The sequence below is a fragment of the Eschrichtius robustus genome, chromosome 9 (assembly GCF_028021215.1).
Source record: "Eschrichtius robustus isolate mEscRob2 chromosome 9, mEscRob2.pri, whole genome shotgun sequence".
Taxonomy (NCBI): domain Eukaryota; kingdom Metazoa; phylum Chordata; class Mammalia; order Artiodactyla; family Eschrichtiidae; genus Eschrichtius; species Eschrichtius robustus.
Window position 1 is genome coordinate 57,619,162 of NC_090832.1, and position 24,698 is coordinate 57,643,859.

The 24,698-nt window shown below is 35.9% G+C and overlaps 1 protein-coding gene across 5 annotated transcripts in view; it reads right to left on the bottom strand.

Moving 5' to 3' along the window:
* The window catches only part of GRIK2 (glutamate ionotropic receptor kainate type subunit 2), a 629,459-nt gene that overhangs the window by 169,352 nt on the left and 435,409 nt on the right, over nt 1–24,698 (bottom strand). For 4 of the 5 annotated variants that reach the window (XM_068550777.1, XM_068550778.1, XM_068550780.1 and 1 more), the window contains exon 10: nt 8,960–9,166. In XM_068550777.1, the coding sequence (XP_068406878.1) occupies nt 8,960–9,166 (207 nt within the window). Of the gene's footprint in view, nt 1–2,103; nt 2,107–8,959; nt 9,167–24,698 lie in introns of all 5 variants that reach the window. The other variant, XM_068550781.1, reaches the window with a different exon arrangement.

The following is a 24,698-nucleotide window of genomic DNA, read 5'->3' on the forward strand; positions in this document are numbered from 1 at the left end:
ACTCTTTCAATAAATATTCTTGAATGCTGAACACTTTCTGCAATCCTGTTATTTGTGTCTCCTAGTTATTTTCAGTATATTTGAAGCAAATGAACGCTACCATGTATATACCTCAATACAGAAGACTGTGGATGCAGTGAACTGATACAGTAAAATAGTGTCCTGATAAAGATTTTAATCAGTTTGATGGCTCACAAAAATTTTCAGCTTTTATATCTGCCCAACAAATTTCAAATAGAACGATCCAGGTCACCAATCATCATAAATCTCAAATGATGGTTAGCCTGATGAAAAGACCACTTAGAGTTAAAATACTAAAAAGAGTAGTCATCTATATTAATGAAAAACTGCATAGATTGCTCCTTTATTTTCTCTGTAGTAGGACATACTATTAATATTTCATGAAACATACCAAATAATGAGCTTCCGGGGAATTTTTTTTAAACATCTTTATTGGAGTATAATTGCTTTACAGTGTTGTGTTAGTTTCTGCTGTATAACAAAGTGAATCAGCTATATGCATACGTATATCCCCATGTCTCCTCCCTCTTGTGTCTCCCTCCCACCCTCCCTATCCACTCCTCTAGGTGGTTGCAAAGCACGGAGCTGATCTCCCTGTGCTATGCGGCTGCTTCCCACTAGCTATCTATTTCACATTTGGTAGTGTATATATGTCAATGCTACTCTCTCACTTCATCCCAGCTTCCCCTTCCCCTTCCCCGTGTCCCTGTGTCCTCAAGTCCATTCTCTACATCTGTGTCTTTATTCCTGTCCTGCCCTTAGGTTCATCAGAACCTTTTTTTTTAGATTCCATATATATGTGTTAGCATACGGTATTTGTTCTTCTCTTTCTGACTTACTTCACTCTGTATGACAGACTCTAGGTCCATCCACCTCACTACAAATAACTCAATTTCGTTTCTTTTTATGGCTGAGCAATATTCCATTGTATATATGTGCCACATCTTCTTTATCCATTCATCTGTCGATGGACACTTAGATTGCTTCCACGTCCTGGCTATTTTAAATAGTGCTGCAATGAACATTGTGGTATATATATATTTCAGAAGTTCTGGTTTAAAGGATTCAAGCAAGGAAAATAAATCTCTTAACATTCAGTCATACATATAACTCAAATCTGACACAATATCAAGTCATAAAGTAAATATAAGAAGATCTAAAAACATTTTGACTTTTCCAGTAATGATTTATTTGATTTAAAAATAATATTCAATTGGGAGATTGGGATAGACATGTATACACTGATGTGTATAAAATGGATGACTAATAAGAAAATAAACAAATAAACACTAAAAAATAATAATAATAATCTTCAATAGTAATTTTCAAAAAAATTAGGTGCCCCTGCTTTGTTAAACATCATTTTCCCCCTTTATCCTACCTATTGACAATCTAACAGTGAAATTGATCCCCTATTAATTCTTCCCTATGTTTAATTATTTCTAATATAAAGCTATCATTCACAAGACATGATCATTTAGGTAGGAAAACACTGAGATATTTGAACATTGAAGGTTCCAACTAATAAATTTTACATTAAAACTTAACACTGATTTTACTATAATTCAATATAAAATTAATATCAATAGCAACTATAATCTCTACATCTTTATCATTGTAATACTGTCTAAATATTATACTTTTTAGTCTTCAACAAGAATACTCATAAACACTATAGTAGAAATATAGGATAAGTAAGAAGACAAAAACTTTGAACTTATTGGTTCAAACTTACTATGTCTCCATTTGTTGATTATCTATTATTTGTCAGACACTGCACTAGGAAACATATGTGTGTATATATATATATATATAATTCCTAATTATTAATATGACATTATCTCTATTTTATTTTTGAGAAAACTAAGGCTTAAAGAGTTTAAAGCAATGCGCCCAAGGCATAAAACTACGTAGTAAAAGAATTAGGACTTGAACCCACAACTGTCTCACCAAGTACTTACTAGCACACATGTTATGCAGCCCTGTTGTGGAAATGATGGGGGAGGAAGGTGCTTTTAGGGGAAAGGCTTGTCATTTTCCAAGGACTAACAATGCCTCAGGGAGCCACTTTCTCCTAATAACTTTCTGAGGTGCTATCTTCATATTGTACCACCAAGAACTGTCCCTGGTTAGATTAAAATGAATTTGAGAGATCTTGTCAAACCCTATACATTGAGGGTCCTCTCAAGAAGGAAGGAGAGAGAAGAAGGTGGTAAAAACAGTTATTACTAAAATAATTAGACTTGCCACTGTAAGGACAAATACAAATTAAACATAAGAGACTCAATTCTCTCTATTGAAAATAATCAAAGAGACCCCTCCCCTTTTCTTAGAACATTTACTTAAGAAGACTTATAATTGTAAGTCGTTTCTCTCTCTCTCTTTTTGAAATGTATATAAATCTTTAAACGTTAGTTAAGCCTCTTGCCAGGTTTCTCACCAGGGGATGCCTTTCTCAAGGACCTGGGAAGTATGTCCTTGAAAAGGAATCACTAAGGAAGAGCGCAGCCTAACTCCAAATTTCTGTGGGAGGGTAGGAGCTAACTTTGGTGGGCAAGTGCCTAAAATCTACCTGCTGTCATAAAGATATGAGAAGCTTAGTTTTCTACTGTATAAAGCCAATTATCTAACACAGATGGTCACCTCAATTACCAAATAAATTTAATATGAACTATGTGTGAAAATAGTATTTTCAAGATTTCTTGAGGACTAGTTATTGCTTATCTTGAGAACACGTATGTAATGCATTGTGTCTGCTTGGCTACATAACAAGGGTGATATTTCTTTCTGTCTTTGCAATCTCTTAGCAAATTGCCTATAGTGTACATCACATTCTTGTGTAACGCTTATTCAATAATAAAATTTTCTTTTTCTTCTAGCTTTGTGGAGAAGTTTTCTGGATTGGAAGAAGATCGTATTTTTAATTATATTTCCCCATCACAACACCTGAATAAATTCAGCCTCTTGATGGTTACTCCCCTTCTACTTAACCAAGTAAAACCTAGAACATCTAGAAAATGGATTGGCACATAGCTGGTTTAAAATAAATATTGCTTACCTCTGCCCCCAAGTTCACATAAAAATTATAAGTACCATAATTCAGATGTGGCCGATTCTGTCCCACAGTTCCAGATGTGGACATATGATCCAAGTGTGGCCATTCCAATAACCACCTCCTCTACCCCAGCCTTATGGATTAGTTCCCAGATGGGCACATGGTCCAAAGCTGGCCCAACTGACACCCCTCCCACCTCACCCCAACACCCTGCAATAGATTTTGCTGACACTTTGGCAAAAGGAGACCACTATCTCTTTCAGAAGGAGGACTCTAAGAAACAGACAAACCTAGATTAGAGTTTCTCAACTTCAACACTATTGATATTTGGGGCAAGTAATTTTTTGTCGTGAGGGGCTATCTTGTGCATTATTTACAGACTAGCATCTGTAGCCTCTACCCCTTGATGGCAGTAGCAACATCTCTCCTACCTCCTTAAGTTGTGACAATAAAAACGTCTCCCAACATCACCAAATGTCTCCTGGAGAAAAAACTGCCCCTAGTTGAGAGCCACTGACCTAGTGCCAACTTGAGTCTCCTTTGTCACCATGTGGAAAGAAAGTGTTTAATAATAAAATCTATAAAGAGAGCAAAGCCAAGAGATAACAAGGCAGTGAAAGAGAGGCCAATGCATACAATGGTCTACTTTAAGACCCTGGATACAATGTGACTTTAAGACCCTGGATACAATCACTGTTGGATGTTTTTTGTAATGTGGGGCTTTTAAAAAAATATATGTTTGTGTAAGCTATATTTAGCCGCGTTTCTTACACTTGCAACTGAAATAGCCTTGCTTGATAGTATAACTATTATACAACTTACATGCAAGTAAATAGACTAGATATTAAGCTGGTAATTAAAATAAAGTGTGATGGTGTTATGTAATAAGAACAATGTGGAAACTCATAGCAGGTGGGCTTCCTGGGGTGGAATGGGGAAGCCTCACTGGGGAAGTGTTTCTGAAACTAAGCAAAAGCAATTTAGATGAGGTGAGCTGGACTGGAGTTGAGAGTGCTGGGGACAGAAAACTAGACTGGAGGCAGAGGAGAACAAGACTGAATAAAGCCCACCTGGATGTGGCTGGAGAGAGCAGGATAAGTGAAAATATAAAAAGCTGCGCCAGTCAGGGTCTCAACGGAAAATAGGTGCACACTCAAATGAAGATACCTGAGCAGGGTTTACTCACAAAAGGACTTATGATTCTCAAACTTCAGGGAACATCAGAATCTCACCAGTAAGGCTCGTTAAAATAGAGATTGCCAGGTTTCACTGCAGAGTTTCGGACCTGGTAGGTCTAGAGTAGGACCTGAAAATTTGCATTTCTAACAAGTTTGAAAGTGATACTGATTCTGCAGGTCTATGGAATATACTTTGAGAACCATTGGTGAATGGAAGTTTTAAGGGATGGTGCAGGAACCCGAGGCTATTAGCAGCTAAGCAGTAACCACCCCTAAGATCAGAATTAAACAAAGCCATGTAGGGTGTAAACTGGAACTGAGAGGAGAGACATTTGTGTAGAGCAGGCAGCATTATGAGAAACTGTGACATTCAGCGCGGGGGCACAAGCCAGCTCAAGACGACATCTCAGGGAATGAAGAGGAAAATAAATATTCTAACCTTACTCTCCTCTCTCCCTTGGACCACTGACTGGGAAGCCCTGTTGCTTTATTCTATGTAGGAGAACCTCCCAACACAGAAAGCAGGGTGGAGAAGGTCTGAGAGTCTATTTGAAGGGTCAGAAAGATTTCCACAGGAGAGAAACAATAACCAAATGTAGAAGCGCTTGTAAATATATTATACAGTTGGTCCTACATCCTTAGGACAATGAAGACTACTGAAAGATTTTATGCAAAAGAGGGGCATGATCAGATTTCTCTTCCTGAAACAAGACTTTAGTTGAATGATATAGTTAGATAACAGATTAAAAGGGGAAGATTCTCATATTGGGAACTTAATCCATGTGACCGTGGAGATGGAGAGAAGTGGGAAGCTTTCAGAATTATTTAAGAAGATCACATCTTGGGTCAAAAGTCAAGCCTCAGTAAATTTAAGAAAACTGAAATCATATCAAGCATCTTTTCTGACGACAACGCTATGAGATTAGAAATGAATTACAGGGGAAAAAACATTAAAAACACAAACACATGGAGGTTAAACGCTACATTACTAAATAACCAAGAGATCACTGAAGAAATCAAAGAGAAATAAAAAAATACCTAGAGACAAATGACAGTGAAAACACCGCGATCCAAAACCTATGGGATACAGCAAAAGCAGTTCTAAGAGGGAATTTTATAGCTATACAAGCCTACCTCAAGAAACAAGAAAAATCTCAAATAAACAATCTAACCTTACAGCTAAAGGAACTAGAGAAAGAAGAACAAACAAAACCCACCCAAAGTTAGCAGAAAGAAAGAAATCATAAAGATCAGAGCAGAAATAAATGAAATAGAAACAAAGAAAACAATAGCAAAGATCAATAAAACTAAAAGCTGGTTCTTTGAGAAGATAAACAAAATTGATAAACCATTAGTCAGACTCATCAAGAAAAAGAGGGAGAGGACTCAAATCAATAAAATTAGAAATGAAAAAGGAGAAGTTACAACAGACACCGCAGAAATACAAAGCATCCTAAGAGACAACTACAAGCAACTCTCTGCCAATAAAATGGACAACCTGGAAGAAATGGACAAATTCTTAGAAAGGTATAACCTTCCAAGACTGAACCAGGAAGAAACAGAAAATATGAACAGACCAATCACAAGTAATGACATTGAAACTGTGATTAAAAATCTTCCAACAAACAAAAGTCCAGGACCAGATGGCTTCACAGGTGAATTCTATCAAACATTTAGAGAAGAGCTAACACCCATCCTTCTCAAACTCTTCCAAAAAATTGCAGAGGAAGGAACACTCCCAAACTCATTCTATGAGGCCACCATCACCCTGATACCAAAACCAGACAAAAATACTACAAAAAAAGAAAATTACAGACCAATATCACTGATGAATATAGATGCAAAAATCCTCAACAAAATACTAGCAAACAAAATCCAACAATACATTAAAAGGATCATACACCATGATCAAGTGGGATTTACCTCAGGGATGCAAGGATTCTTCAATATATGCAAATCAATCAGTGTGATACACCATATTAACAAATTGAAGAATAAAAACCATATGATCATCTCAATAGATGCAGAAAAATCTTTTGACAAAATTCAACACCCATTTATGATAAAAACTCTCCAGAAAGTGGGCATAGAGGGAACCCACCTCAACATAATAAAGGCCATATATGACAAACCCACAGCAAACATCATTCTCAATGGTGAAAAACTGAAAGCATTTCCTCTAAGATCAGGAAAAAGACAAGGATGTCCACTCTCACCGCTATTATTCAACATAGTTTTGGAAGTCCTAGCCTTGGCAATCAGAGAAGAAAAAGAAATAAAAGGAATACAAATTGGAAAAGAAGAAGTAAAAGTCACTGTTTGCATATGACATGATACTATACATAGAGAATCCTAAAGACGCTACCAGAAAACTAATAGAGCTATACAATGAATTTGGTAAAGTAGCAGAATACAAAATAAATGCACAGAAATCTCTTGCATTCCTATACGCTAATGATGACAAATATGAAAGAGAAATTAAGGGAACACTCCCATTTACCACTGCAACAAAAACAATAAAATACCTAGAAATAAACCTACCTAAGGAGACAAAAGACCTGTATGCAGAAAATTATAAGACACTGATGAAAGAAATTAAAGATGATACAAACAGATGGAGAGATATACCATGTTCTTGGATTGGAAGAATCAACATTGTGAAAAATGACTATACTACCCAAAGCAATCTACAGACTCAATGCACTCCCTATGAAACTACCAATGGCATTTTTCACAGAACTAGAACAAAAAATTTCACAATTTGTATAAAAACACAAAGGACCCAAAGTAGCCAAAGCAATCTTGAGAAAGAAAAACAGAGCTGGAGGAATCAGGCTCCGTGACTTCAGACTATACTACAAAGCTACAGTAATGATGACAGTATGCTTACGGCACAAAAACAGAAATATAGATCAATGGAACAGTATAGAAAACCCAGAGGTAAACACACGCACATATGGTCACCTTATCTTTGATAAAGAGGCAGGAATATACAATGGAGAAAAGACCTCTTCAAAAAGTGGTGCTGGGAAAACTAGACAGCTACATGTAAAAGAATGAAATTAGAACACTGCCTAACACCATAAGCAAAAATAAACTCAAAATGGATTAGAGACCTAAATGTAAGGCCAGACACTATAAAACTCTTAGACGAAAACATAGGCAGAACACTCTGTGACATAAATCACAGCAAGATCCTTTTTGACCCACCTCCTAGAGAAATGGAAATAAAAACAAAAATAAACAAATGGGGCCTAATGAAACTTAAAAGCTTTTGCACAGCAAAGGAAACCATAAATAAGACGAAAAGACAACCTCAGAATGGGAGAAAATATTTGCAAACAAAGCAAATGACAAAGAATTAATCTCTAAAATATATAAGCAGCTCATGCAGCTCACTATCAAAAAAACAAACAACCCAATCCAAAAATGGGCAGAAGACCTTAATAGACATTTTTCCAAAGAAGATATACAGATTGTCATCACACACATGAAAGGATGCTCAACAACACTAATCATTAGAGAAATACAAATCAATACTACAATGAGATATCACCTCACACCAGTCAGAATGGCCATCATCAAAAAATCTACAGACAATAAATGCTGGAGAGGGTGTGGAGAAAAGGAACCCTCTTGCACCGTTGGGGGGAATGTAAACTGATATAGCCACTATGGAGAACAGTATGGAGGTTCCTTAAAAAACTAAGAATAGAACTACCATACTACCCAGCAATCCCACTACTGGGCATATACCCTGAGAAAGCCATAATTCAAAAAGAGTCATGTACCACAATATTCATTGCAGCACTATTTACAATAGCCAGGACGTGGAAGCCACCTAAGTGCCCATCGACAGATGAATGGATAAAGAAGATGTGGCACATATATACAATGGAATATTACTCAGCCATAAAAAGAAACGAAATTGAGTTATTTGTAGTAGGTGGATGGACCTATAATCTGTCATACAGAGTGAAGTAAGTCAGAAAGAGAAAAACAAATACCATATGCTAACATATATCTATGGAATCTAAAAAAAAAAAAAAATGGTTCTGACAAACCCAGGGGCAGGACAGGAATAAAGACGCTGACGTAGAGAATGGACTTGAGGACACGGGGAGGGAGAAGGGTAAGCTGGGAGGAAGTGAGAGAGTAGCACTGACATATATACACTACCAAATGTAAAATAGATAGCTAGTGGGAAGCAGCCGCATAGCACAGAGATATCAGCTCGGTGCTTTGTGACCACTTAGAGGGGTGGGATAGGGAGGATGGGAGGGAGATGCAAGAGGGATGGGATATGGGGATATATGTATACGTATAGCTGATTCATTTTGTTGTACAGCAGAAACTAACACAACATTGTAAAGCAATTAAATTATACTCCAATAAAGATGTTAAAGAAAAAAAAAGAAACCACATTCCATTTTACAAATTAGGACCAAATACTTCAAGATATTAAATCACTAACTACTAGTTAATTTAAGACAGACATCTGTCTCTAATAGAACTATATACATCCCTTACATCCTTTATGTTTGACAAAAATAATATATACTTTTAATAACATTATTGAAAAAAATAAGTACTTAAAATACATTACTGTTCTTTGACATTATTAACCCCTGACCATCAAAAAAAAAAAAAAGTAAATCTATTAGAAATCTTCCCAAGTTAATAAATAATGAGAAAATGGACTTACATGATCAATTAGTTCACGGACCATTCCATTCCATTGTCCATTGGCATCATCCTGGGCTCCATATTTCCCATCCTCCACAAGTCTAATTTCATATGTAAAGCCAAGGATTGTAGATAACTCTTTGAGGAGGTCAATGCAATAGCCCTCAAATCGATCATTTCCATAAAGAGGTTTGTCAGACTTCTTAAACAGGACATAGGGTTCTTCCTGGAAACAGCGAACATGAAGGTAGGAAGTGTCAGTTAATCATGAAACTTACTATCACAATTATAAGTGTCTTACAAGATAGAAAATTTCACAGTAATTTAGAACAGTCAATTTTATTTTCTTCTAACTGTTAATTAATATAGTTTGAAACACTACGAAGGCAGATTACTTTGAGAATACTTGTGTCTCACAAGAGAATATTTAAATATAACTTTGCCACAACTATATAATAAAAATGATATATATCTTATACCACATCTTATATCACATATAATAAATAATACATAATGAGATATATACTATACAATGTATAATACTAAGACATAATTTCACTATGATTACAATACCCCAATTTGAATTATAACATATAATTAATTTCTGGTGTGCTGTTTCACTGAGATTTATTGATAAAAGAATGAAAAAAAGTCATTACCTAATTGCCTATCATGTGCTAAGAACTGAATTAGGGACTTTTATATACATTATCACATTTTGTTCTAAGAACCATGAAAATTACTACTACTATAATTATAAGAGAAAAAGTAGTAGCTTACTTTAGAATATAGAAGAAGAAACTAACGTTTATCAAGTGTTTATGCATTCATCCAACAAGATTTTTTGGAGCCTACTATGAGCCAGCCCTCCTCTATATAAATGAGAAATCCCTGAGAAATGAAGTTTATGATATAGGGGAAGAAAACAATAATAAATGCCTAAACGACCAGAACACATTACTTCTGATGCTGATAACGTGTATAAAAACATAAACTAGGGCAATAAGATATTGAATGACATCAAGGTACTTGGCAAGATAAGAGAAGATAAGACAGAATTGAGTAATATGTCTGGAAACCTTTTCTAAGGAGATGAAACATGCACTAGAACCTAAAAGATGAGAAGGAGTCTAGTCATTTGAAAATCTTAAAGAAGAGCATCTCAGGACAAGGACACAGCAGTAAAAAGCCTGAGATCAATATGATACTAGAGTGTTTAGGGACGAGGACAACAGCCATCAATATGATTGAAGTCACATCCAGTATGTGAGGGAATTAGTTGAACAAGGTAAGAATGAAGAGCAAGTGGGGAGCCAAATCTTGTCAGGCTCTGCAAAGCAGTTCCTATTAAAGATTATGTGTTTAAGGGGGCTTCCCTGGTGGCGCAGTGGTTGAGAATCTGCCTGCCAATGCAGGGGACACGGGTTCGAGCCCTGGTCTGGGAAGATCCCACATGCCGCGGAGCGACTAGGCCCGTGAGCCACAACTACTGAGCCTGCGCATCTGGAGCCTGTGCTCCGCAACGGGAGAGGCCCACGCCCTGCGATGAAGAGTGGCCCCCGCCTGCCGCAACTAGAGAAAGCCCTCGCACAGAAACGAAGACCCAACACAGCCAAAAATAAAAATAAATTAATTAATTAATTTCAAAAAAAAAAGAGAGAGAAAGACAGCAGAGAACTTGTTCTTTCTCTTTAAAAAAAAAAAAGATTATATGTTTTACTAAGGGCTAAGAGAATCCATGTATTAGCATATTTTATTGGGAGTGGGTGGAGCATGGTGTGACAGATTGTCCTGTAACTAAACCAGGGTGCAGTTGGCTCTACTACTTACTATTTGACAATGGGTAAAGCCTCTGGAAGCTTCTCTCTTAGAGAAAGACACTGCAAAGTGAAAAAGCTTAGGAGGCTGCCGTGCCAGTCCATCTAGCAATGCAGTCACCCTCTTCCCAACCCCGGGAGAACAACAGTCATCTCATGAGGGCCATAATACCTAAAGAAGTTTTGGACAAACAGCAATGTGTCAGCTCGCCCATACTCATCTCAGAAACAAGGCTAATTCCATCTTTCTTCCCATATCCTTTGACCTGGCCTGACACTACTGTTTCATGCACACTCTAGCTTGATCAGTTTCCTGCTCTCCTGATGTTCCACTGTGGGAAGGAAGTCCTGCTCAAAGATCAGCACCTTGTTCCACATCTTCACGCAATTTTTGCAATGTCCCTTTCATTCCTGCCTTACTGAACTATATCCTCTGTCCCAGAGACTCTCTTCAGTGTCACCCCCACACCCCTCAGGGACAGAAGCACATTTGGTGCCTTCCCTTGCCCCTCATTGTGGCCCCAGACCATTTCTTCCCCTGCCTCCTGAGATAATCTTTGCTTCTCTGAGGTTCATGCCACCCTCCTACACCAGGCTCTCTCTTTACAATTGCTGTTATCCAATGAAATTTGAATCAGAAGATTTACTAAGCTCTGTGGGATAAGTGGGAAGAGAAGCCTTTACTTTTCAAATTTTTAGCAACTGGATGACAATTTTTCTCTCTTCCAAATCTTATCAACCTTCTCTATTGTATTCAAAATCCATTTGGATCAACATGGCCACACTCAATCCTTTTACCTCCTCATTGCCAAATCCTTCTCTCATTTAGCCTCCCTCTCCCATGATCAAAACTGCACTCTGCATTTCTCAGGAAATGATATACCTCTGAATTAGGATTTCTAACAGCCCATTAATCCAACTCATAGTTCAATCACACCCATGCCTACAATTCTTCAGTTCCATAAAGACCTCTAACACAGTGACCTCCACATTTTCCCACTATCCATCAACCCCTTCCTCACTTTATTGTCAGCCCTACATCCCTTGGTCCACTAGTATAATTTCTATACTACATGCATTCTCATGCCCTTTGCCCGTCTTGTGCTTGGGTATTCGGCTTTACAAAACCATGCCTTACGTAAACAACTTTTTGTCTTTCCCGTGCCTACTCCTGAAGAGTAGAACACTGCTAATTGTTTACACCTAAAATTAATATCCTTAAACATTTTATGGTAGTATCCATTTCCAACTCTGTGAGATGAACATTTTATCCATTTTTCTTTATACTTACAGCTTTCCACTCTAATACTCAGTTAATTACCTCAGCAAGGAATTAAAAGCAATCACATGTGATACCTTTACCTTCAGACCACAAAACCCACCAGAGCCATTTATCTGTGCTCATTTTCTCTTTCCTTTGTCTACTGCTATGGAGGAATTGGCCCGGTGCTTATTGGACCAATCTCTACATTTATGTCCTGATTCTTTTATTAGTCAGGGTCCCAACACAGGATGCCACTTTGAGCAGAATAGTGATATTCAGCTGAGACATATAAGCAGTATAAGACAACTACAGGAGGGATCCATGAGGATAGAAACCATGACCTCGCTGTCTTCCCTCCCTTTGATCTCCTTCTGGGGCTTCCCATTAGTCAAAACCAATCAAAAGTCAGAGGGTACAGCAGTCTATTAATGTGATTCGCACAAGTCACCCTCCTGGGAGAACGAAGAAGAGTGAAGAATGAATCTGCAGGGACAAAAAGATACATAGCACATCCCCATCACCTTTCACTTGCTCCAAGACCTAATTAACTGAGTCATCTTCTCTCCCCTTAATAATCAATCTGTCTCCTTATATAGAATTAATTTCAAAGTATATGTACTTGTTCCAATAACCTGCTTCTCAGGACCCTTTGTTGTTGTTTCTTTTCTACCTTATTCCAAATGTAGGTGACTCTTAAGACTTGGTTATGGCCCCTCTCCCCTTCTTTTCTTAAAATGCATCCCTGAATGATCTTACCCATACACATCAAGTTCAATAACATCTTTATGCTGATGACTCCAAAATTTATATATCTGACCCAGACCTCTCCAAGTAAGTCTTGGGCACACATCTCCAGCAGCACTTGTCAGCACCACTTAGTCATTCATAGACATCTCACATCCCTTAATTCCCAAACTGAATTCTTCTTTTCCCCAAAACTTGTACACCTTTCCAGTTCTCTCTGCTTTCGGAAAATGGAAAGTTTCCAGTTACTCAAGCCAGTCACTGAGGAATCATCCTTGCTTCCCTTTCCTTTTGCTCATTCACTACAGAGCAACAAAAATGATCTTCTTAAAGTATACATTGAATTATATCACCGCCACCAGTTCAAACCATCCCTAGACTGCCAATGCATTTAGAATAACATTCAAATTCCTTCTCGTGACCCCTGAAACCTGTTGTTCCACCACGTGTTTTCATCTTGATAAATGGTTCCAGCACTCACAAAAGTGATCAACTCAAAAGCTAGGGGATCACTCTCACTCTCTGTTCTAACCTTTGGAAATCGTACAAGTTCTTCTGTCAAAACGTATTTTGAACTCATCAATTTCTTCCTACCGTCCCTGCTACCACTGTGGTTCATGCAATCTTTATTTTTCATCTGGATTCCTATAGTAGCCTCCTACCTCTCTTTTCCATTTATATGTCCCCACAGTCCACTCTCCATAGAAAGTCACAGAGATCTTGTGAAAAGTAAATGTGATTTTATCATGTACCTGCTTAAAGCCTATCAGTGCCTTTTCATTGACACTAGAATAAAAGCAAAACTGCTTACGCTGGTCTTCAAGGCCCTGCCCACTTTCGTCTCTAACCTTAGCTTCTCATTCCACTCTCTCATCATGTCCAGGAACGTTGGTCTTGTCCTCAAACTTGCCAAGCTCATTCCTGACCCGAGGTCTTTGCATCGCCTTCTTTTCTCTCCTTTTCTGACTGGGAGGATCTTTCCTAAGATCTTCACATGGCTGTTTCATTCTCATCATTCAGGTCTCTGCTCAAATATCACCACTTCAGAAAAAACACACTATACATAAACTACCTCTCCTTTCTAAGTTACTCTCTATTGTTTTACCTTGCTTTATTTTCCTCACAGCCCAATCTGAAGTATGTATGCATGCGTGTATGCACGTGTGTATGCACGTATGTATACGTGCATTTATTTATTGGGGTGTGTGTGTTTCTTTCTTCCCCTATTGGAATATAAACTCTTGAGTGTGGAGACATTAGAGATTATGTTCATTAATATATTTCAGTGCCTAACTAAATGACTGGCAATTAGTTGATGCTCAAGAAACGTGTGGTAAATAAATAAAATATTCATCATAAAGGTTTATACTCTACCTTTCCCTCCCCGACCTCATCTTCTCTTTAAGTTCTCAATATCCTGTTTTCTTTCAGTTCTTCAAATATCTTGCTATTTTCTGCCTCAGAGCCTTTTAACATATTGTTCTGTCTGTCTATAATGCCCTTAAACATTGGTGAGCTTCCTTGCTTCCTTTAAGGCTCAAATGAAATGTGAAAACTTTCCTGGGTTCCTTATGTAAAGAGAATCCTGTTATTTCTACCTCAACACTTTATTTTCTCATAATAATTAATTTATCTTCAATTTTTTATTTGTTGGCTTACATCCTTTTTGATTGCCCTGCTTCCCTGGAATATAACAGCTACATTGATTCATTACAGTATCTCCAATGCCTAACACAATGCTTGGCACATAGTAGGGACAAAGAAAATATTAATTAAATAAATGATAAATTGGTTAATTTTCTGACTCAATTATCTCATCTCTAAGTTGATTTAACAATGCTTTTAAAGTTGTTTGGAGAATTAAACAAAAGGTACCTGGCAGATAACTTTTTAATTATCATTTCATTATTTTAGATACAATAATTTTCAATGGATTTTTAATAGACTTTATTTATATAGCAGTTTTAGGTTTACAGCAAAATTGAGCGCAAAGTTCAGAGTGTTCCCATATACCGCCTGCCGCCACACATGCCTAGCCTCCCCCGTTTTCAACTTCCTCCACCAGAGTGATACATTGGTTATTTTTGATGAATCTACAATGACACATCACTATCATTCAAAGTCCATAGTTTACCTTAGGGTGGTACTTTCTATGGGATTTATCAAATATATAATGACATGTAGCTCACCACTGTTAAGTATCATACAGAATAGTTTCACTGCCCTAAACATCCTCTGTGCTTTACCTATTCATCCCTCCCTCCCCTCTAATCCTTGGAAACCACTAAACTTTTTTATTGTGTCTAGAGTTTTCTCTTTTCCAGAATGTCACATAGTTGGATTCACATAGCACGTAGCCTTTTCAGACGGGCTTCTTTCACCTAGTAATATACATTTATGTTTCCTCCATGCCTTTTTATGGCTTGATAGCTCATTTCTTTTCAGTGCTGAATAATATCCCATTGTCTGAATATAGCAGAGTTTACTTATCCATTCACCTACTGAAAGACAACTTGGTTGTTTCCAAGTTTTGTCAATTATGAATAAAGCTGCTATAAACATCCATGTGCAGGTTTTTGTATGGATATGTTTCAACTCATTTGGATAAATACCAATGCATTCAATTGTTGGATCATATAAGAGTCCATTTAGTTTTGTAAGAAACTGCCGAAGTGGCTGTACCACTTGGCATTCCCACCAGCAATGAATGAGAGTTCCTGTTGTTCCATATCCTCATCAGCATTTGGTGTTGTCAGTTTTCTGGATTTTGTTCATTCTAATAGGTATGTAGTGATTTTTCGTAGTTTCCTTAATTCACAATTCTCTAAGGAAAGATGATGTTGAGCATCTTTTCATATGATTCAATTGAGTTTTATTATGAATATTTTACAGTTGTCATTTTTCAAAGAGGTTAAATAATTTTCGCAGGTCACACAGCTAAGAAGAGATAAAGAACTCCTAAGAAGAGGCCAAGAAGAGATTTGAACTCAGGTTTTCTAAATTCCAAGATACATACTTTTCCCACAATCTTGCATCACTTTCTATACCATAAGATAATTTGTGGAAAATCCATATATGCTGCATTTTTAAATGAAATTAGGTAAAGCACATAGGAATCAGAAATTAATCTGTAACTAAATTCAAAGTTAGGTATTTGGGCTTACCATAAGGTAAAAAGGACAGTAAAAATCCTGTCTAATTTTTATGTAATATATGATCACATATAAAACGTATTCCCCAGGGATACACAGAGTACTACAAATGTGACAGATGTAGTCCTCTTCCACCCTTGGGGATATTATACTCATTTTTCTCTCTACTCTTCCTGGACTTCTAATCTTTTAAGTTAGATAACACATTTCCATGGATCACAATTTAAATGACCTTGTTACCTTGGAAGAGGAGGAAACCTGCAGCTAAACAGCTTTCTTGTGCTGGGTATTCACAATTCAGGCATATGCAGGTGTCTCTTTTTCTGACTGTCCCACAAAAACTTTTGAATACTTTTACCATAATATTTATCATATTGAGTAGAGAGTGCTGGTTTACATGCATATCTTCTGAACTAGACTCGAGCCATTTATATGGCAAGATAGGTCCTTAAATTTGCATCAAAAGCACCAAACATCACCAGGTACATAGCAGGCTTGCAAATAAAATGACTGCTGTAATGAACTGAATGGAAATGGACTGCTATGGTCAACTGGGGAAGCCAAGGGAACTTGAAGGAAAAATGTATAAGACAGCTAGGTTCCCCTATGGGGTTTGGGGATGGTGGTAACAAATCCTCAGGTTCCTCACCCACAGGCAGGGGGTTAGGGACTTGAAAAGAACATATTATGCTCCCCTGAAGAGGAGGGTACAGCTAGAGAATTTCTGGCTGGTGGAATGGGGATCAAAAGAAGCATTTTGTTACAATAATTAATTCTATCAACTTCATACTTTGGTTTCAGCCAGTTTGATTTATAAGTAAATGGATGTTTATTTTATTTTTACTTAGAAGTCACAAAGGTTGACCATTTTTCAAGTTCCATACACTAAGTAATAGCACTATCTAACATTTTCCAAGCATCTACTTACTGCCCATCCCTGTTCTGAGTGCTTTCCTTGGATTAACTTATTTATTCCTCATTACAAGCATGTGAGTTCAGTGATATTATTATTTCTATTTTACAGATGAAGAAACTGAGGGCAGGGGTGCTAAGTATTTTGCTTAAGGTCAACAGCCAGCATACAACCTAGGTGGTTAGATTACTGGATCACTTACTTTTATACTATACTTCCCACATTAACTGGTTCCTAGTAATAGTTTCCAAACTCCATACAAATACACAGAGCTCATTAGATAACTTAACATGCATTGTATGGCTTTATTATTTTTTCAATCAACTGGGATTAGCCAGTAATACACTGCATGCAAAATGATAATACATTTACTAATTGAACAATGCAATCAAAACAACACTGTAGAATAGAAGTAAATATATAATCCAAAATATTCATTTTCTACATGATAAATTATCTCTTTTCCAAGTAAGAGCAAAAGTTTTTAACATAAAAGTACTTCAAGAATTGGTTAAAAAAAGGGAATTCCCTGGTGGTCCAGTGGTTAGGACTCTGTGCTTCCACTGCAGGGGGCACAGTTTTGATACCTGGTTGGGGAACTAAGATCTCGCATGCCCCACAGTGCGACCAAATAAATAAATAAATAGGAAAAAAAAAAAGAATTTGTAAAAATATCATATTTTAAGCTCAACAGATTTAGGTAACAACATATGAGTGTCTAAAAAATGTTTCTCCCCCATTTGCACTGTTAAGTCGTCATTGTCTCTCTCTACTTAAAATTTTTGTTCCAAAATGTTTATGATACACTTTTCATACAAACTCACTGGAACACTGGAGAAAAATATGATGAATGTCAGTGATTACCTAAAAGTGTATAAGGAATGTGAAGGATATATGTGCACAGGATACAAAAGCAAAAATTCCAAAAATTATTACACTATTTAAATCTCACTAATCCAGCTTTTTGTAGTAACCATCATACCTATTACTTTGATTTCCTTCACCTATCGGCTAATAAGGAAACTTCTGTCATAGGCAAATAAATTTGTTGGTCCTTGTGAGATTAAAAAGCCTATTTAGATGTATATTTTAAACAGGGTTTCATATCACTAGGAAAAAAATATGTTATCTGAGTGCACCTTTTTAGTATTTACGGATCTCTACAATGTTTAATATCATTCTTCCCATATTTAATTCTGAGAAGTAAGACACACTTCTCCAGCTGTGATCCCTATCTCCAGCTACACTGTGTCACAAGATAGTTTACATCGAGTTATGACTCTCCTTTAGACCTTCTTTCTCTGTTTTACACAGCACAAGGATAAATAATAACCTCGTGCAAGAAAAGAAAAATGGTACCAGAAGCAATTACTGTGCCACATACTGAGTTCAATGAATAATGTGATAAAACTCTCCTGGGCAACTTTACTGATTTCTCACATAGTCTTAAATCTCCACATCAGCATTTGCTAGAGGTAAAGGCACTTCATTCCACTGGCATCTGTAATAAGGATTTGTCAGCATTTCTACTGTCAACCCCAGTTTTAAGGAACACAATAACTCATATATTTTTATCTGCATTAGACTGGGATTAGGCACAGAAGAAACCCAAGATGAAGCTCTGAAAAAGTAAAATATGTTTTAAGGTTAAGGGGATCAAAATATTTTATTTAAATATAATAAAACTTTATACTTTTAAGTGTATAATTTATATGTCCCTCAGCCTTTATCTAAAGCCCTTACCTAAATTGTCTTTTTCGTGTGTTAACCCTTGAACTATCATTGTCTTACTCGTGATTTCAGAAGATTAGGGATATTAAGATGCAAATTAATTTTCTATGATATGTATAAAATATCCCCTACTATTACAATAGGACTAATAACTAATTTATTTATTTATTCAAACATATATCAAAATCTTATTATGTACGAGCACTTTTTTAGGCTCCAGGTATACAACAATGAAGAGCAAAACAAAACAATACCTAAAAATCCCAGCCCTTGTGGAGCTTCCAATCTAGTGATGAATTTAAGGTTTTTATCTATTTTATATAATCCTGTATTATTTACATGGCTACTTTGCTTCATTAATTACCAGATGGAAAATATCACTAGAGGGTACATTTTTGAGAAACATGACTCTGTCTTGTTTTAGAACATTCTGGTGAATATCAGGACCTATGAAACAGTGGCCCTCAAATCATTTATGTGGGAAAACAGAAAGGGATATTCAGTTAGACCCAGTCTGGTTTGGAATTTACCCTTATGACCAGAAATCTTTTAAAATTTGTTTGTGGCAACCAGCTGAAACTCCAGCTGTTTATGGGTAACAATATCCTTAACTATAAAGTATTTATATTTTATGAATTTATATTTATATTGTTAATGACTCTTAATTTTTCCTTAATGAAGATAGGGTTGACAAAAATTACCTTTTTTAATAGCATTCATATGGGCCAAATGAAAAAGACACATGGTTACAATAATGACATCATATTAAAGTTATGGAGATTAAAACTTAAAACTGAGCAGTTTATATTTTCCCAGGGAATCATTTATTTCTTTCTACCTTCTGAGCCTTATGTACCTACTCTTTGTATCCTATCATTGCCTTCATAGTGAAAGCATTAAATAATAAATAATAACAGAGCAACTAGTTTACAGAGTGTGGAGATCAGGTAGGTGCTACAAAGTTGATAAGAAGTAGAAGGCTAATGAATGGGCAGCATGAAGGGCAGGGGCAAGGATGCTGCTGAAGTTCCTTTGAGGGAGATGAGCCAGCTCTTTAAAACTATAGAGTTATACCTTAATATGAGAGAAAAAAAAAAAGATCTCAACGTCTTTCCCTGGGAAGCTCAAGAGAAGGCAAAGTGAAGAATCATGCTTTCAAAAGGGAGATTAAGGATAAAAGGACATTATCATACACAGCAATACCAAGAAGATGGATATTTCTTTAACAAATAAGTAACCAACTCACTATAACTATCTGATTATGACTTATCCCACTGCTCAAACAAGCAATGCTCCTGGATAGATTAAGAGCACAATGAATGATGTGAACTTGAAAAGGAAAAAAAACAGCTTATGATAACAATAAGAATGTTTTCTCAGTACTAATATATGTTTTCAATTGGCATGTTTTGATTTTAATTGGCTACCACCATTCTCGTATGGAATAGTGACAAATAAGTAAAAACAGCAACTCCAATGATGATCAATAAATTACTATGCTTTTCTAAAAGAGTATTTTGCAAGTTGTTATATGATGTTTAACAAGATGCATGTAGATATCTACATGCAATAACCTCATGTTAAAATATAAATGTAAAATATTTTTATTGTTCATCCATCCATTCATCCACCAATGTATCCATTCATGCATTCACTAATCAAATATCTTTATGCAAATTTTGTATACAGATTTCCAGAACAGAGGTCAGCAAAATGGCTCTTAAAAGCCAAATAGTAAATATTTTTGGCTTTGTGGGCAATACATTTGCAACCACTCAACTCTACCATGGTAGAGAAAAAGCAGCTGTAGAAGCAATGAATAAGCTGGCAAAAACTGTCAGAGTTTTTAGAAATCAATTTTTTAGGAACTCTGGAATCTAATAAAAAACTCACAACAACCAAGGGAATGCTTTATGAAAAGAAAAACTACCGAATTTTGGTAAGAGAGGTCTGTGGCATATCAATTTACCCAGTTACTACTACCCTCCACTCCCCAACTCTGCAGTAGCCTTGAAGATGGCAGCCTGCATTCCTGATGCAGGTTGTGCATACCATAGGGCTCATTATGGGTCTATTCTCAAAGAACATAGTTCTGTGTTTTCACCTGTGTGATGATTCCGTGAAGGATCAGCTCAAGGATTTGCCTTTGTTTTGCCTACATAGGAGCTTCCCCAGGGCTGAAGTTCCTTCATCGGTGGTTTTTTCATAAGCATTTAAAGGCAAATATGTTAGCCACTACTTCCTGAGCAAGAGAAAAGAGCAGGGGCAAGAGATAAACAAACTAAAATGCTTGGGATAGAAGGGATAGAAGAGGCTTGGAAAAGAGATACTTGGGACAATTAGGGTTATGAAAATCCCCAGCACATATTCAAGGAAATCTAGAAAGCCACATAGGTTTCTATGGCTGGATGTATGCTCAGAAAAGACCTGAGAAGACTCTAAGCATTTACCTCTGGCTGGACTTCAGTCTTTATGCAAGCAGAAAGGGAAGAAGGGAAGAATTGTAAACTGCCTGGCTAAACAGTGAGGGAGTGTCTCAATATACAAACAAACTATAAAGATGGAGAGAGGTTTTGTTTTTTGTTATTTTGTTCCAGGAGCTTAAGGAAATCTTAATAAAATCAATAGAAGACCACTAATCTAAAAACCTCACACTTCAGTGGCTCCACATAACAAAGAATACAGACTTTACAAAATTATTTCAGCAAGGTCACTAAGCAAACAAACAACAACCACAATAGACAATAACAACAAATCTTGGGTTGGGGGTAGAATCTGACTTATAGGGTGGCTACATTATAATATTCAAAATGTCCATTTTTCAATAAAAAATTATGAGGTATGGAAAGAAACAAGAATGTACAGCCCATTTACAAGAACTGTCCCTGACAGAAATCAGACATCAGACCTACTAGAAAAAACTTAAATCAACTGTTCTAAATATGATCAAAGTGATAAAACTATATACAGAGAACCAAAAGACACCATCAGAAAAAATCTCACCAAATAGAGAACACCAATAAAGAAATAGAAATTATTAAAAAGAAACCAAATAAAAGTTATATAGCGAAAATTACAGTAACAGAAAAGAAAAATTCACCAGTAGGGTTTAATAGTAGATTTGAGCAGACAGAAGAAACAATCAGTCAATTATTTTTGACTGAAGATCAGTCAATTGAAATTATTCAGTCTGAAGAGCAGAAAAAAAATAAATGAGGAAAAATGAACAGAGCCTAAAGGATGATGAAACGCCATCAAGTGGACTAAAAAATGCACTATGGTCCTCCCAGGAGGACAGGAAAGAGAAAAAGGGGCAGAAAGTATATTTGAAGAAATAATGGCCAAGTTCTCAAATTTAATAAAAAATATCACATAAGAAACTCACTGAATTCCAAGAAGAGTAAACTAAAAGTGGTCCAGAGCAAGACACATTATAATCAAACTGTTGAAAGACAAAGATAAAGAGAAAATCTTTAAAACAGCAAGAGAGAAGTGGTTTGTCATATATAGAAATGTTCAATAAAATGCCAATTCTCATCAGAAATCATGAAAACCAGAATGCAGTGGGTATTTAAAGTGTTAAAAGAAAACATTATCCACCAAGAATTCTACATCTGGCAAAACCATCCTTCAGAAATGAAGGTGAAATTAAGACATTTTCAGATAAACAAAAGCTAAGGGAGTTTGTTGCCAGTAGACCTGCCATAAAAGAAATGTGAAAGGGCATCATTTAGGTTGCAATGAAAGGACACCAGACAGTAAATTGAAGTCACAGGGAAAAATTAAGAACACAGGAAGATATTGCTACACAGGTAAATATAAAAACCCACATGATTTTCATTTCTGATTTGTAATTCCTCTTTTTTTCATATATTACTTAAAAGACAAATGCATGAAACAATAATGATAAATGTATGTTAATAGGTATGCATATATAAAGATGCAGTTGTGACAATAACAATGTAGAGGGGCAGAGCTATACGGAAGTAAAGATTTAGCATACAATTGAAATTAAATTGGTGTTAATTCAAACTATACGGCCATAAATTAGGATGTTAAGCATAAGTCCTATAATAACCACTAAGAAATTAAGTAAAAGGTATACAGTTAAAGAAAACAGAAGGGTATCAAAATAGTACGCTACAAAAATCAATTTAAAATGCAAAATAAGGTACCAATGGAGGAACAGAGGAATAAATAACATATTACACATACAGAAAACAAATAGCAAAATGGCAGAAGTAAGTCCTTCCTTATCATTAATTACATTAAATGTAGATGGATCAAATTCTCTAATTAAAAGTCAATGGATTTAAAAAAAAAATACAGGATCCAACTATATGCTCTCCACAAAAGACTCAGTATAGATCCAAAGACACAAATAGGTTGAAAGTGAAAGGATGAGAAATATATTCCATGCAAACAGTCACCAAAAGAGTGACCATACTAATATAAAACAAAACGGAGTCTAAGTAAAAAATTGTTACATGAAAGAAAGAACATAGAATATTTATAAAAGTGTCAATCCATAAAGATAATATATCAATTATAATCATATAAGCATCTAAAAACAGGACCCCAAAATATATGAAGTAAAAACTGACAAAACTGAAGGAAGAAATAGATGATTCTATATTAATGGTCGGAAACTTCGATGCCCCAATTTCAACAATGGTTAGAACAACTAAACAGAAAATCAATGAGGAAATGGGGATTTGAATGAATCAGAAAGAATAGAAAATATGAACAGACTGGTTGATTACCAGTGATAAAACTGAATCAGTAAAAAACAGACAAAGTCCAGGACCAGACAATCTCAGAGATAAATTCTACAAAACATTTAAAGAAGAGCTAACACCCATCCTTTTCAAACTATTCCCAAAAACTGAAGAGGAAGGAATGCTTCTTAACTCATTCTATGAGGTCAGCATCACCCTTATACCAAAATCAGATAAAGACACCACATAACTGAAAATTACAGGCCAATATCACTGGTATACATAGATGTGAAATATTAGCAAACCAAATTTAACAGTACATTAAAAGGGTCATACACCATGATCAAGTGAGATTATCACAGGGATGCAAGGATGGTTCAATATCCACAGATCAATCAATGTGATACACCACATTAACAAATCAAGAATAAAAATTATACAATCATCTCAACAGATGTAGAAAAAGCTTTTGACAAAATTCAACATCCTTCCAAATTGAAAAGGAATAAGTAAAATTCTCACTTTTTGCAGATGACATGACACTCTACATAGAAAATCCTAGAGACACCACCAAAAAAACTGTTAGAACACATAAACAACTTCAGTAAATATGCAGGATACAAAATCAATAAGCAAAAATCTGTTGCATTTCTATAAATAAGAATAAACTATTATAAAGAGAAATTAAGAAAACAATCCCATTTACAATTGCATAACAAAGAATAAAATACCTAGGGATAAATCTAACCAAGGAGGTAAAAGACTTGTACTCAAAAAACTATAAGAAACTGATTGAAGAAATTGAAGCTAGCACAAACTAATGGGAAGGTATACTATGCTCATGGATTGGAAGAATTAATATTGTTAAAATGACTGTACTCCCCAAGGCAATCTATAGATTCAGTGCAATCCTTATCATAATACCAAAGGCATTTTTCACAGAACTAGAACAAATAAGTCTAATATTGTATGGAAACACAAAAGATCCCAAACAGACAAACCAATCTTGAGAAAGAAGAAAAAAGCTGGAAGTGTCATGGTCCCTGATTTCAAATCATACTACCAAGTTACAGCAGTCAAATGGACAGTATGATCTGGCACAAAAACAGATGCATAGATCAATAGAACAGAATAGATAGCTCAGAAATGAGCCCACACTCATATGATCAATTAATCTATGACAAAGGAGGCAAGAATATACAATGCAGAAAAGACAGCCTCTTTAGTAAACAATGTTGGGAAAACTGGGTGGCTACATGCAGAAGAATCAAATTGGACTACTTTCTTACATTATATACAAAAATAAAGTAAAAATGAATTAAATATGTAAGTGTAAGACCTGAGACCGTAAAATTCCTAGAGGAAAACATAGGCAGTACATTCTTTGACATCTGTCTTAGCAATACTTTTTTGGATATG